The 15,495-nt window shown below is 33.3% G+C and overlaps 1 protein-coding gene and 1 pseudogene across 1 annotated transcript; both read left to right on the forward strand.

Annotated features, from left to right (window-relative positions):
* The first annotated feature begins 489 nt into the window (after positions 1–489).
* Positions 490–2,174, forward strand: LOC123199473 (receptor-like protein 44). The gene has a single exon (XM_044614496.1). It carries the CDS (start codon positions 1,059–1,061, stop codon positions 1,863–1,865), a length of 807 nt encoding a protein of 268 aa, XP_044470431.1. The 5' UTR covers positions 490–1,058; the 3' UTR covers positions 1,866–2,174.
* A 4,317-nt stretch (positions 2,175–6,491) lies between these two features.
* LOC123199416 lies at positions 6,492–15,417 on the forward strand (annotated as a pseudogene).
* The last annotated feature ends 78 nt before the right edge of the window (positions 15,418–15,495 follow it).

A 15,495-nucleotide genomic window follows, 5' to 3' on the forward strand; every position in this document is an offset into this window, starting at 1 on the left:
GATCAAAGATAGCAATGAGCGTCAGAAGTGGTGATGAAAAAAATCATAAAAAAATAATACTTACTTTTTAAACTTAAAATAAAGAAAATTTATTAAATTTTTAAATATAAAAAAGAAATGTTATAAATTTTTAATTTTTTAAATATTTTTAATTAAATAATATTTGTACTTTAATTTAAACAGTAAATTTTAATATAATAATAAATATTTAAACTTTTAAAAATTAGCGAATATAAATTTGAAATTTTACCAACCATTGGATGGGAATAACTGGATAAGTCTTTCGGCCTTTGTTTAATGGAGTAACCAGATTGTCCGATTCCTGGTTTAATTCTGTTAGGAATGGACCGAATCGAATAACGTAGGCAGACATCATGTGATGACCCACATTTAAGCAATGTGGAACAAGTGGGTGCATTCATAATGGGAACTTCTTTCTTTCTCTCTAGACTTCGCAATATTCCTCGTCTGCCTCTTGACCCTTGAGTTGATAAAAGAACGTTTCAATCAATCCCACATCGACAGCACTACACCAATGCCTGCTGGTTCCCTACACATTCATTCCAACAAAATGACCTCTATGCCCATCAGTGTCCCAACGTGAAGTCACCATCTTAGGCCTCGTTCCTTCAGACCCTCTGTTCTCCCCTCTCAATTTCTCTCATTTCACCAACTCCTTTCATCTCCTCCTTCAGGTCCAAATTCATTCTCAAAAAGTTGATGGCTGATTCTGATTCTTCTGCCTTTTTTTAATCTGGGTTCGCCTGTGAAGGGAAGAAGACCAATCTTGAAATTTTTCAAAAAGAAAATTTTCCGCAAAGATGGATCGTTTTGGTCTGTTGTTTTGTTGCTAATTTGTATGTATCCTTTTTAGTAGCACAGGGGGAGGAGGAGCAAAATGCGAAGTAAAATCCAAAACTGTCACTATTTTCTCTCTTGATTTTCTCTGTTCAAGTCCGTCTTCTCAAAAAATCGGGAGGTCCAGAGCTGAAAAGTTAAAAAAAAAAAAGTGAACAGAGCGGAATCCATCTATCTTTCTATATCCCTGTGCGTTGTAAATGGCTGTTTATAGTCTGATAATCTTGAGCCTGCTAAGTGTTCTCCCTCTTGCATCATCAGATCCAGGCGACGAAGCCTGTCTAACCCATCTAAGCCAGTCCTTAAAAGACCCATATAAGAACCTTCAAAACTGGACCAACTCAACCTTCTCAAATCCTTGCAATGGCTTCACTTCTTATCTCCCAGGTGCCACCTGCAACAATGGCCGCATCTATAAACTCTCTCTCACCAACCTCTCTCTTCAAGGCTCAATCTCTCCCTATCTCTCCAATTGCACCAACCTTCAATCTCTTGACCTTTCTTCTAACGCTCTCACGGGCTCCATTCCCCCAGATTTACAGGCCTTGGTCAACCTTGCTGTACTCAATCTATCAGCCAATCGTTTAGAAGGAGAGATCCCTCCTCAGCTCACATTATGTGCCTACTTAAACATTATTGATCTTCATGACAACTTGCTTACGGGCCAAATTCCTCAGGAGCTTGGAAATCTTCTTCGTTTGTCATCTTTTGATGTGTCCAACAATAGATTATCTGGGCCAATACCGCCGTTGTTAGGGAATAAAAGTGGGAACTCTCCCAGGTTTAATGCCAGTTCGTTTGAAGGAAATAAGGGTCTTTATGGATACCCTTTACCCCCATTAAAAAGCAACGGCTTGTCGATTTTGGCCATCGTTGGAATCGGTTTGGGAACTGGGTTTGCAAGCTTGGTGCTCAGTTTCACCGGAGTATGCATTTGGTTGAAGATTACTGAACAGAAGGTGGCTCTTGAAGAAGGCAAAATCAGTCAACATATGCCTGATTATTGAAGTTCTCTTATATCTTGACAATTTATTTCAGGTATGTCAAAAATCTCAATGTGACTCAAGATTATTGAGCTCAAAGCTACAAAATTTTAGGTTCCTTCTTTATAATATTTAATCTGCAACAATCAAAAACAGTGTAAAAATGAAGTTATAGCATCATCTCATAGGCAATAGGCTTTTTTCTTTTCCAGACCATAGTTGAGCAGTATACGTTTTGATCCAGAGGTTGTAGGCTTCTTTGTTTGTTTCTGCAATAGTTTAATTGAAGCTGGTGATATTTAATACTTATTCCTGGCCTCTGCGATGTGCCCACTTTCCTCTTATTTGACCATTTCTTCATTTTGGAAATTTATTCTCGATCACTCAACTCTTTGCCAATTTCATGGAAAAAGATGGAATCTTTGTTGATGCTTCAATTTTCTTAAACTCTTCAACTTGAGTTTTCGCTAGTAAATTTTTGACCATAAAACTATGCTAATATTTTTTTTTTATGTATAATTTGGGTATATAAATAATATATTATTATATAATTAAATAATTTTAAATTAAATTAAAGTAATATTGATACATATTATTTATATATTTAAATTACTTAAATTATGTTAAAAAGGAAAAAAAACAAACAAACACATGGGATGTTCAATTTTATAATCTCAATGGAAGGTGAGTCATGTATAAAAATAAAATTTATATGGATTGACTTCTGATTTTATATATTTTATTTTCAAATATTTATAATACTTTAATTTAAAAGAGAAATTAATGGACAAATTTATTTAATAGCAATGTTATATATACTTATTTTTTTTTATATAATTTAAGTATACAAATAATGCATTATTATATGATTGTGTGTTAATTTATCTTTAATTTAAAATTATTAAAAACATAATAACATATTATTTGTGTATTTAAATTGTGTATAAAGAATTTGTATTCGTAGTTTTATTGTTTCTTCAAACATAACCCAGGTTTACAATTACATTAAAACTATGGTAACACATTTTTGAGTATGCGCTGTCGTGTAATAAATTTATTTTGAATTAAAAATAAAACAATGCTCAATTATATAATGACATATTATATGTTTATTTATTTTATATATTAAAAAATAAGTATATATAATATTACTCTTACAATTATGACCAAAAACTTAAACACCTTTTGTTACCGAAAATGCCCCTTTTTTCATGATTTTATAATCATTAACTAATATCAAATTTTATTGTTTAAGGGACTAAAATGATGATATGTATATAATTATTATTATCTTATGATACGATATAAATAAAAAACGATTTATATTATAAGATTTATTAAATTAATACGATACAATTGACATATTATATGATATGATACATATAATTGATACATCATTTAAAAAAAAATAATCATGTGATAAAAGTGTATATAAGAAATTTAAAATTTTTAAAAGTGTTTATAATCTTTTTTAAAGTGATGATATACCAATTTGAATTTTTTATTATTTTATTATTTTATTTTTTAAAAAATGTATCACACAATATGATACACGATATAAAAAATTAAAATTTTGATGCATGATATGATATATGATTCAATTAACATGGATATGTCAACTCCATACAAATAGAGAGAATGAAAACAAAATTTATTGGATTATATTAATATAAGGCAATTTATAGTGAGGAGCCTCATCTTGAAATTTAGAAATGTTGAGTGTTAGAGACGATGGATGAACAAAAGTTAGACAAGGACACTGGAATTGGAAGGTTGCTACTTGGTTGGATACAAGTGGCATAAATTGTCTTAAAGGTGAAGTCTAAAGGGGAGCCAAAATTAACCATTGAAGGCACGCCATTGAGTTGAAAAGGATCAAATGGTTGGCTTTGGCGTTGAATTGAAAGCAAAATTTTAACCCACACCGAAAGCATACATGGGAATGACAAAATCAATTCCTCTCCATAATGATTCCTCCGAGAATGGCATGCATGTCATAATGGGCTGGGCCCCAATATGCTCCCCCGGCCCCCAGTCCATCTTCTGAAGGGTGATTACGTTTTTCTTTTTTTTTCCACGTAGGAGGAATCTCATTCGAATTTATTTGTCTCTTTAGAGTTAATTAATTATATCGAATACATAGAATTTTGAATTTAATGACTAGCTTTAAAATTATTATATTAAATAAATCAAGAGTTTTATCTTGTTTTGACACCTATGAATCTTTTTAATGATTATTATATTTTTTTTTAACAAATTTTTTTTCACTAAGGAATTTTATTCAAGTTGGTTTGTCCCTTCAGGGTCGATCAATTATACCAACTATGTAAAATTTCAAGTTCAGTGTCTGACTCCAAAATTATTGTAGTGTATAAATCAAAAGTCTTATCTTATTCTGACACTAATGAATCTTGAATCAAAACCCTTTTACAATTATTTGAGGATTCCACGTTTCGTCAACCAAGCTAACCCTTGCGGCATGGTAGTTATTATGTTGCTCAACTTAGCCTCTTCTTCACTTTGATTATTGATTATTTTGATCCAATCACAAGATAACTGCTTTTGCTTTCAATATTATAATGAATAAGGTTACTTGTATACTCTTATTAGGAAAATGGTATTCATTCATATAATGATATGTTATTATTTATAAATAAAGTTATATATTTTATTTATATATAAAATTATATATTTTATTTATGTATATAATTTATTATTATTTTTATCCCTTTTAAGTTTTGAAACTGCATTTTTTACACTATTAAAATTCAAAGGCCACTTTTTATAGTAAAAGATATACATTATCTAATCACGTGCATTACTCAAGTGCAAACACATTTATTTAATTTACCAACTTAAGAATTGTCATTTATACCCTTAATTTAAATTGAAAAAAATTAAAACCCTAACTTGTACTATTCTATATATTTGGAATAGTGCTTTTTAAGTGTAATATCGACTAGATAATACATAGAATAAAAATATTTAGTTAGAATAAAAAATGAGATGGTTTGTAAGAACCAAATTTATGTAAAACTACGATATTTTAGTCACGATTTTATTAGAATCACACTTAGAAATGTGCGATCAAGCCATGTTGCACTTCGACAATGCAATCCAGCGTAGAATTGCACCATGTAACATGTTAATCAATTTCACAATATGATTGGATGTAAATTAGTAAATGTCATCTTCAAACTTGCTAGGTGAAATAGTATTAATGAAACATACCTTGAGTGAGAAACTAGCTTTACATCATAGTATATGTCTTTAATTTGTCACATCAAAGAACCACTAGATAAATCACAAATATGGATTTATTATTAACAGTGTTATGTGCATAATTTTTATATATAAATAATGATGTATCATCATATGATTGAATAATTAAAAATTAAAGATAAAATAATATTTAATCATATGATAATACATCATTGTTTGTATATAAAAGTTATACGCATAATTTTATCGATTTATTGTATGTATATACCATCCACAGTTATATCATATTTTATTGGCCAAAAGACTCCTAAGGTTAAGTGTAACCTCAAACTCATACCTTTTAACTTTCAAAAACTCAAACTTTTACCTATGAGCAAAATTTTGTTAAAAAACTTTGTTAATGATAAAGACAAAACTGTCATTTAAAAAACTAAAGTTTATTGCATTTCCTCATTTAGTTTGAAAATCTAACAATTTCTCTTCATCTAAAGTTAAAAAAATGATAATTTCCCCTTTAGAGTTTTGAAACTGTTGTCGAAGAAGACGGAGTTTGTCATCTCTGGCCGTATTGACTCTTTCTCTTAGCTTATCTCCTCCTATTGACTTGTTCCCACCCACTAACGATATTGATTTCCTTTGATGAAGATAAAATCGTCTTCGTTGGAGATAATCGCTTTAATCGAAGGCATGAGTTTGATCGCAGGGAGAAATAACTCAGGTGGAAGGTAGGGTTGGATTCGAGCCGAGCCGAGCCGAGCTCGGCTCGCATCTAGCTTGGGCTCGGCTCGGTTTTTTTATGGCCGGCTCGAGTTCGGCTCGTTTATGGCTCTGTTCGGCTCATTTTTCATATCAAAACGGCACCGTTTTGTATATATATATATGGATCAAAACGACATTGTTTTGTATAAAAAATAAAAAAAAAATTACCAAGCCAACCCGAGCCAGCTCGAGCTCGAGCTGGCTCGACTCGAATCCAACCCTAGTGGAAGGACAAACGCAGTTGGAGATGACAAACTTTACCGTTTCCATCCATGATTTCAAAATCGTAGGGGTGAAATTATTACTTTTCAAATTTTAGATAAATGAAAATTGTTATATTTTCAAACTTTAGGGGGGGGAGATTGTGATAAAAATTTAGTTTTAAAATTTTTTAATTAAATAAAAAATTTACCCTTAATTTTAATTAAGTTTCTTAATATAATTTTACTTGTAAATAAGAGTTTGAATTTTTGAAAGTTGAAAAATAGATTACACTTAACTTTGGGTGAGTACAACTCTTTCGGCCTATTTTATTTTGGGCTCCAGTAAAGCCAATAATTAAAGGCGGGCTATCAAGCTGGATCACATGTTGGGTCAGCCCGACCCACGAATTGCTATAATCTATGTCTTTATCAATCAGCGTCTCTAAGCCACTCTAAAGCCCTGGTCACAGGCCCCAACTCCAAACCGCTCTTCAAAAACCAAATTTACGTTTTTGTGAAGAATATTTTCAAATTTCTATGGGCAAAAATAAGGAAAAACCACCAAAGGAAATCAATGAAGAAGAAGATGAAGAAGTAGAACAAGCGGGCAAGGAGAGGAGAAGAGCTTTGAAAAGCTAGGTTTAGACCTACGGCTAGTTCACGCCCTAAAGAAAAAGGCCATCGAAAAACCGACCCCAATTCAAGAAGTTGCTATCCCTCTCATTTTAGTAAGTTTCTTTGGCTCTGTTTAATCCCTATTTTGCTAATTTTGCTTCACATTAATTAAATTTTTTAAATAAACGATTTCCAGGAAGGCAAGGACGTGGTTGCGCGGGCTAAAACGGGTTCTGGGAAGACTTTTGCTTATCTTCTTCCTTTGCTTCATAGGATATTCAATGAGTCTTTATCCAAGGCCAAGCTCGCCCCACCCGCGTTAATTCTTGTCCCGACCCGGGAATTGTGCCAGCAGGCATGTTTTTGCTATGAGTACTTTGGTTATATTGTTTAGTTCTCGTTTTAATTCTATGGATGTTAGTGATTTAAATCGGTTTGTAACAGGTTTATTCAGAGATTAAATTACTTATTGAGTTTTGTAAGGGTCAAGTTCAACTGAAATTTCTGCAGTTGGCTAGCTGTATGCCTACCTCTGATTTGGTTAGTTTAACTTTCTCTGATTTCTGACTTAGCTTTACATTTCACGATGTACTGAATTCAAGCTGTTTGCTGATTCTTGCCTGATTGATGTAATTGGTCAGAGCGAGCTGCATTGGCTGGGCCTCCTGATGTTGTGGTTTGTACTCCTGGTTGCATACCAAAATGTTTGTCAGCTGGTTTTCTTCAATCTAAATCTTTGAGTGATTCGCTAAAAATTCTTATTCTTGATGAGGTGAGACTTCGGTACTTTTTCTTATTGTATATAAGTTATATGGTTGAAACAGATATGGTAACTCTTCTTGTAGAGTGGTGCTGGCTGCCACTAAAACTGTTGTATTTGTTAACTTGAAATTAAGACCTGGTGAGTTGAGGTTTGTTTGGGTTTATTTAGGTGATACTCTTACTCCTTTATTTTTTTCTCCCTGTCATCTAATTTTTCAAGACAAGATTACTTGTATACTTTTGTTAGGAAATCATTGATTCATATTTACTTTCAGGTAGATCTTTTGCTGTCATATGGCTATGAAGATGATCTAAAAGCTCTTACAGCTCTTGTCCCAAGAGGCTGTCAATGCCTTCTTATGTCCGTTACTTCAAGGTGTTTTATGTATTTTGCTTCTTTTTCTTCCCTTTTTTTTTTTAGGCTTTTATGAAAAGTGTTCTTTGATTACAAAACTTTCTTTTTTTTCAATGAAAGTTGAACAAGATGAAATGATGCGTCTTTTTTACCGTTATCTACTTACCTTATAGATATCAAATGCACTCCTGGGATTTTTTTTAAACATTTTAGTCTTGTACATTGTCTGGTGCCTCTTATAAACATATTTGTCACGTAAAAGTATGTTAATTAGTTTCAGAATTCCTTTCATTGTTGTGTGTAAATTTGACATTTCAATGCCTGTTGCAAACATTCAGAAATTGAGCTGCATTTTCGCACTCTATAGTTTATACTGACATTTCTTTGTTCTCTTCTGGACTCAGAGTGATTAACAATTATGAAAATCCTGAATTTTGGCAGTTCTGATGTTGAAAAACTAAAGAAGTTTATTCTACACAATCCGTTCATTTTGACTCTGCCAGAAGTTAGAGATGTTAAAGATGATATTATCCCCAAAAATGTTCAGCAATTTTGGGTAAGAGTTTCTGTATTATAATGAAATTTAGGGCTATATTTGCCTAAAATATCCTGTTTTCAAAAAATCATTTATTGGTGTTAGACAAATATATATGATATAACATGGATTTTTTGTTGGGAATGTTAGCATGAATGCTTTTTAAATACCTTCTTTGCTCTGATGTTAACCATTTAATTCAAGTGAAACCTATCCAGTCTGACAGCTGCAATTTATGTTGATAATAATAAGAGAAACCACTAATCATGATTTTGCTTACAACCATACTGCAAAGCAAAATATGAAGCTGATGGCACTCCACTCCATATGGAATAATACAATCCTTTTCTAAAGTCTTATATTCTAGTTGTGGAACTTCTTTTCATGAATTTTTAGTTCATATTCAAGTCAGTAAATTTTATTTAGGTTGTATACAGGTAGATTTGTGTTAGGCTTTTATCTGAATGCACATCTTTTACATCATTGATAACCTAGGTAGCACGGAAACGGAAACGTCGAAACGTGGAAACGTATTTTCTTAAAAAAATAGGAAACGGAAACGTGGGGAAACGTGTAAATATAAAAAAATATAGGGTTTGTTTTTAAATATAAAATTTTTATAAAAAATACAATAAAACGCACACTTCCTCTGGGTCGTTCGTCCTGATGTCACAGCGAAACAGTTCCAGTCCTAGCAATTTCCGTTCCTGGAAAACTCTGTGACATCAAGACCTAGTTCCAGAAAACTCTGTGACATCAGGATGAACCGACCCAGAGGAACGCACACTTTTTTCACAGAGTTTTCTTTCTTCCAGCCACTGTTCAGAGAGGAAGAAGACGCCCAGGAGATTGACAGCAAATAAGAGAAGACGCCCAGAAGACTATTCAGCATAGGAAACTATTTTTGTTATTTATTTTCAGAATCACATGAAATTTACCCAATTCCATATTTGCTTCTTGTGCCTCAAAAGTTTTTGCTTGTGTTTCCTTTTTCAATCAATCAGAAAAGGAAGATTGAGCAGTGGCTTTGGATGAAAGGGGAGTTACTAATAATTCCTGGGGGAAGGTAAGTGTACCAAGAAGTAAGAAGCCCGCCTCAGAATCTTCCTTCCGGTGGGCACTTGGCCCCTAAAAATAATAAAAGGCTTAAATCAGCAGACAGGTGTTTCAAAACAAGAAGACAAAAATTCTTCTCTTTTCTGCAACGGAAAAAAACGGAGCATAGGAAACTGTTTCTGGTAAAGAAACGCGTTTCCTTTTTATCTAAAATTACCGAAACGGCCCCGAAACGTTTCGTACCAGTTTTCGGGGCCGTTTCGGAAACCGAAACGTTTCGGATTCATGGAAACGCACTTCTTAGTTGATAACTATTAATTCGTTTTATGATAATTAGTACATTAAATATCTCCATTTTGTCTGTCACATCAAGGTTATTGGAACAAATTATTATTTTACTTTTGTAGATTTCATGCAGTGAACGTGATAAGTTACTTTACATCCTTGCCCTCTTGAAGCTGGAGCTAATTCAGAAAAAAGCTCTGATTTTTACTAATACCATTGACACGGGATTCAGACTGAAACTGTTTTTGGAAAAGGTATTCTGATGGTGCATCAATTGATTTATATATATTCACTCTGTTTTTTCAGAGTGCAAACATTATTTTGCTTTTGGTCTCCAGATTATCGTGGTCCTGTTTCAAAATATTAATCTTGTGGTTTTGAAAAGAAAAATGTAACTGTGGAGTTGAATGGCTATCATTTGCTTCTGTTTGCACTATGCTTTTTCATCTATGTAATGTGTTCACAATTAATTAAGTGCATGGTATCAGAGAGCGATAATTTATGCACACCTTAGAAATTACTATATTTGCAAAGTTGCTGCTGTTAGGAATAGTTATATACTTCTTTTTTCCATTTTCTTGATGTATCTATTTTTTGACAGTTTGGTATCAGGTCTGCTGTTTTGAATGCTGAGTTACCACAGAATTCACGTCTCCATATTCTTGAGGTATGCTAGTTCTTTCAATTTATAGACAATTCAATATGGCTAGAGGTTTTACTTTTCTCTGAAATTTTTTCAAGATAAAATTGATGGAATGCTCAAAAGGTATTTTGAGAATAATGTTTTTGTTTAGTCCATTGGCCACTATAGCTATTTTGTGAATGATTCAAAAGTTGTCCGCCTTGACATGAGTTACATGGGCACTGACAAAGTCGTAATCATTTTATAACCTGTCTACTGTTTGTTCCGGGAATTTAATGCTGGGCTTTTCGATTATTTAATTGCAACTGATGATAGCCAAACAAAAGATAAGCAGCAACCCAACAGTGGAGGTCATGCTGACTCAAGGAAGTCTAGAAAGAATGCAAAGCCAAAATTAGATTCTGAATTTGGAGTAGTGAGGGGAAATGACTTCAAAAATGTACACACCGTAAGTTAATGTTCTCGTTATGATGCTCTGTTGTGTTTTGTTGCTGTGATTCCTTTTTGTACTTGGCTGAGTAATTCATGGGGCTTCATCTATGTTAAGTTAATGAGCAGTCTACTTGAAAAATGTTACATGGTATATCTGGGCCTTTTTATTTCTGGGTTTAGATATCAAAAATGAATTTTATTTGGTCAGACTTAGAAGTTTCTCTTTCTAGGAAGTTTTATAGAGTTTCCTTAGTCAATTTTCCATCATTCTTTATAGTTATTAATGTTTATTTAAGATTCAAGGAAGGTTAGGAAGTTGTTTTTCCATTCATTTTCTTTTGATTTTTAATTTTTGGAAAAGCCAGCAGTAACAGTGAATTTTTAAATTCTTGTTGAAGCAATAGACTTGTTGTTTGTTGCAAGGACACTTTGGACTATTATTTGGAACCAACTGTACCCCATGTGGTCTAAAACAAACATGATTGGAGTTTTAGATTCTTGGTTCTGGATCATGGTTGCTTAACTTATCACTTATTCCCTGATCTTCAAAATGGAATAATTACACCTTTTCAGGGAGTGCTAACGTTTTTTGGGTAATTTTGTTTGACATTGTTTCACATTAAAAGGAACTGAGCTACACCCGAGTGAACTTGAGGATGTAACTCTTCTTTTGTTTCTGAATGGTGATGTAAGACCAACCCATGAGCTTGTTATCCAAGGTCAGAACAAGTTGATTGGGTCCCCCTTTTACGCCTCCATGTTGCTACAAGGGAGGGACATGGGAGTCTAAAAGGAAAATTATAGTGCTTTTGATTGCTGATGGTGCTTTCTCATTTACTGTCTCTGGTGCTTTTAAGATGTTATCTTCATTTGTTTTATGAGGACAGGTCAAGATTGTACATTGTCTAACAAGTGCTACAATGCTCGTCTCTTCTTCCAGGTTTTAAACTTTGAAATGCCTCAAAATGCAGCAGGGTATGTACATTGAATTGGACATACTGGAAGAGCATACAATACCGGTGCTTCAGTATCTCTGGTGAGTTTGTTAGACAAAATGGAGGTTATATTTGTTCTTGGAATTAAATTTTGTAGAATGGCCAATGGTCTCTATCTAATAATAGTAGAATAAATAAACATTATTGATTGAGTGGTTTTGACTGGATCATGTGTTAATCTTTTTTGTTCTTCCTTACAGGATGCTTAGGGTACCTAAAATTACACTTTTCATCGTGCATTTCTTCATTAATCATTCATGATTCTTACACTTAAGTGAGCTTTTGAGTTTTTATGAGTGCATTATTTGTCTGTCTTTGTAATGTGTGTCCTTGAGGGTGCCGATAACAGTGCTAGTTTGTTTCATTTCAATGCATTTTCTCTACAATAGAGTTAAGTACAATTTGGGTGAGGTTTGGCTCACAATACAGTAAGGTCTACAAGAATTGGAAACCAACCTTTGTCTTATTTCGATTTTTATAAAGTTGTATATCTTCTTTTTAAATAAATTATGGGTAATGCTGGCAGTGATAAATGGATTATAGGTTTCTTCTTGTACTAACATGATTACCTCAATGTTTTACTATTCTACACTTGTTCTGTTAACAGGTTTCTCCTGATGAGATGGAAGTCTTTGAAGAAATTAAATCTTTTGTGGGTGATGAAGATAACGAGTTAAGTATTATTGCACCATTTCCTTTGCTCTCTAAGAATGCAGTGGAATTGTTAAGATACAGGGCTGAGGTGATTTTTTCTTCTGTCTTTCATACACTATTTTTATATGATTGCATTTGATTGATGATCTACTTTTCAATCCATCTCCTTTTATATTATCTGGGATGCATATCCATGATTATTGGCAAAGGTTGGGATTTACATTTAAGAATTCTTTAAAATGATGATTGCTACTTTGTTGCTAGATCTCTTCGCTTAGTATGAATGAGGAGATGCATGCAAATTGTTTTTAAAAGAATTATTTGTTATAATTGCTGTCCCTTTGTCTTTTTCTAACAAGTACAATTCTCTTGCCATCATTTAGACAAAATAAGCCATCCTTTCTGATGCAGTAGCATTCTTATGCGATAAAGGACTAGCACTATTAGCTCAGTTTCCCTTAGTACGAATGAGGAGATGCATGCAAATTGTTTTTAAAAGAATTATTTGTTATAATTGCTGTCCCTTTGTCTTTTTCTAACAAGTACAATTCTCTTGCCATCATTTAGACAAAATAAGCCATCCTTTCTGATGCAGTAGCATTCTTATGCGATAAAGTACTAGCACTATTAGCTCAGTTTCTTTGGGCTTTATTTCCTTTTTCTTCTTTTAATGAACTTAACAACTTACAATATGTGTGTGTGTGTGTGTGTTGGTGGGGGGGGGGGGTGCGGGCGGCGGGCGGAAGGGGAAGTGGGCTTTATTTCATTTTTTTTCTCTTTTAATGAACTTAACAACTTACATTATATGTGTGTGTGTGTGTGTGTTAGGCTTTATTTCATTTTTTCTCTTTTAATGAACTTAACAACTTACGTTATATATATGTGTGTGTGAATAGATCTTAGGTCACTTCAGGCTGTAAAGTTCTAATGTTATCACGTGTGGGATTCTTGGGTGAAGGGTGTTTGTATGTATATATGTTTACTAACCAAATCAAAACTAAGTAACATTCGTTCCCCTTTTTATTTTTGTGACAAATAGATCTTAGGTCACTTCAGGCTGTGAAGTTCTAATGTTATCACATGTGGGATTCTTCAGTGAAGGGTGTGTGTGTGTGTGTATGTATGTATGTATGTATGTATGTTTACTAACCAAATCAAAACTAAGTAACATTTTCTCCCCTTTGTATTTTTTGCGACAAATAGATCTTAGGTCACTTCAGGCTGTGAAGTTCTAATGTTATCACATGTGGGATTCTTGGGTGGAGGTTGTTTGGTACACCAAAGTTTTCTTTGTGAATCATTGTTTTATACATGGTTTTCATACTTGGATTGGAGTTGAGTTGGTGAAAGGGCCGATCTAGATCAACTGTTGTAAGGCTGGTGAACTGTTTAAATAACTATTAAAAATATTATTCAAAACAATTTTATATGTTTAATCAATTGGCATAAAATCCGAATAATATTTACATAAATATGATTTAGCTCGATGACACACACTACCTTAATAGATACGGTGTTGGGTTCAAGTCTCAACAAATACAAAGTTTTTGTGGTACTTGTGTGGGCCAGTTAAGGCTGGAACTCAGGTTTGAGTCCTCAACTACTTGCCTTAGAAAAAATTCCAGTTCTTATGCTAATGTTACCATAGGGGTTTTGATTGGGGAAACTGTCGGTTGAATGATGAACCAGTGGGTTTGGGCCAGTTCGACCATGGTTTAACCTGGTTCAAAGCCTCAAACAAGTTTTAAAGATTTCTAGACCGGATTGGCTCTCAAATCCCGGTCTAACCAGTAAAACTGGCCGGTTCGGTCTAGTTTTTAAAACCATGGTTTTATATTCTTGTTGGTGTTTAACATTGCCTGTCCAAGCTATCAAATTTTTGGCCCAAATGGTTGCCTTAGGAAGCACCTTATTGATGGCAATAATGACCCTTTCAGGATGTTGCTAAAAGTGTGACAAAAGTTGCTGTCAGAGAATCACGAGCTCAGGATTTGAGAAATGAAATTATGAACTCTGAAAAGTGAGTAATTAATGACTGTTTGGAGCTTTTTCACCATATATCCTGTTGTAGAGTTTATTATAAAATAATCTGTATTAGTGTTTATTTCCAGTTTGATTGATTATTAGTGTTTTTTTGGTTATTTTTCTGTTGTACCATTTTCTTATTTTTGTATTTGTCTTAAAAATTTTAGTTGCAGTTTTAGTTGATCTGTAATTATTTGTGTTCAATTGAAAAATTTGTAGCCTGTGCTTCCGTTCCAATGTCAAATTTGGGTACCAAGTTACATATTCTGTTTCACTGATATTGTGCCATCTCTCTTTTTTTTTTTTTTAAAGGTTAAAGCCTCATTTTGAAGTTAATCCAAAGGACTTAGGTAATGAAAATTTTTGGTCAGATATGTGTAGACTGATTTCTCGATTCCTGCTATTCATGTGAAATTTTAATATATGCGATGGCCGTGTATTTGAGCAGATCTATTGAAACATGATAAGGTTCTGAGCAAGAAGCCCTCAGCTCCTCACCTACGTGATGTGCCTGATTACCTTTTAGACCCAACAACTCAAGAAGCCCGCAAAATGGTCAAACTTGCTAGAGCTGCAATGGGAAATACTAACCCTTCTCGACGCCAGGGATCTAAGAGAAAATCCAGAAAAAACCGCAATCACCTCAAGACTTTCTCAGCTGAGGTATATGCAAGCATTCCGACACATACTTGAACAATTCTTTCTGTTGATTTGAAATTGCACTATAAAGATTTTCTAACATTATATTTTGCCAACCTAATCTCAGGGATCAAAGAGAGCTCACAAAGGTGGGATGAAGAAAGAAGGAAGAGATGGTCAATATACTCATAAACACAAAAAGAGAAAATCTTTCTGATTTATTTTCTATCCATTTTTTTTTTATCGGGGGTGACAACCAACCCAACGGTTTTGTAGCAATTATTTAAGGGGCTGTACATTTTTTATAATAGCTGTAGTAAGTTCATCTCTAAAGGAATCTAGGAAAAGAACTACTATATGATAAATAATAATAAAAAAAATTATTCTGATTTCTTATGTAAAGGCCTTTGGGTGGGGGAATTTCCCTTCCTTTATGTTTGGGTTGTTATGTAATTTTATATTGGCTAAAGAATT

Source organism: Mangifera indica, chromosome 16 (genome assembly GCF_011075055.1).
Source record: "Mangifera indica cultivar Alphonso chromosome 16, CATAS_Mindica_2.1, whole genome shotgun sequence".
Classification (NCBI taxonomy): Eukaryota; Viridiplantae; Streptophyta; class Magnoliopsida; order Sapindales; family Anacardiaceae; genus Mangifera; species Mangifera indica.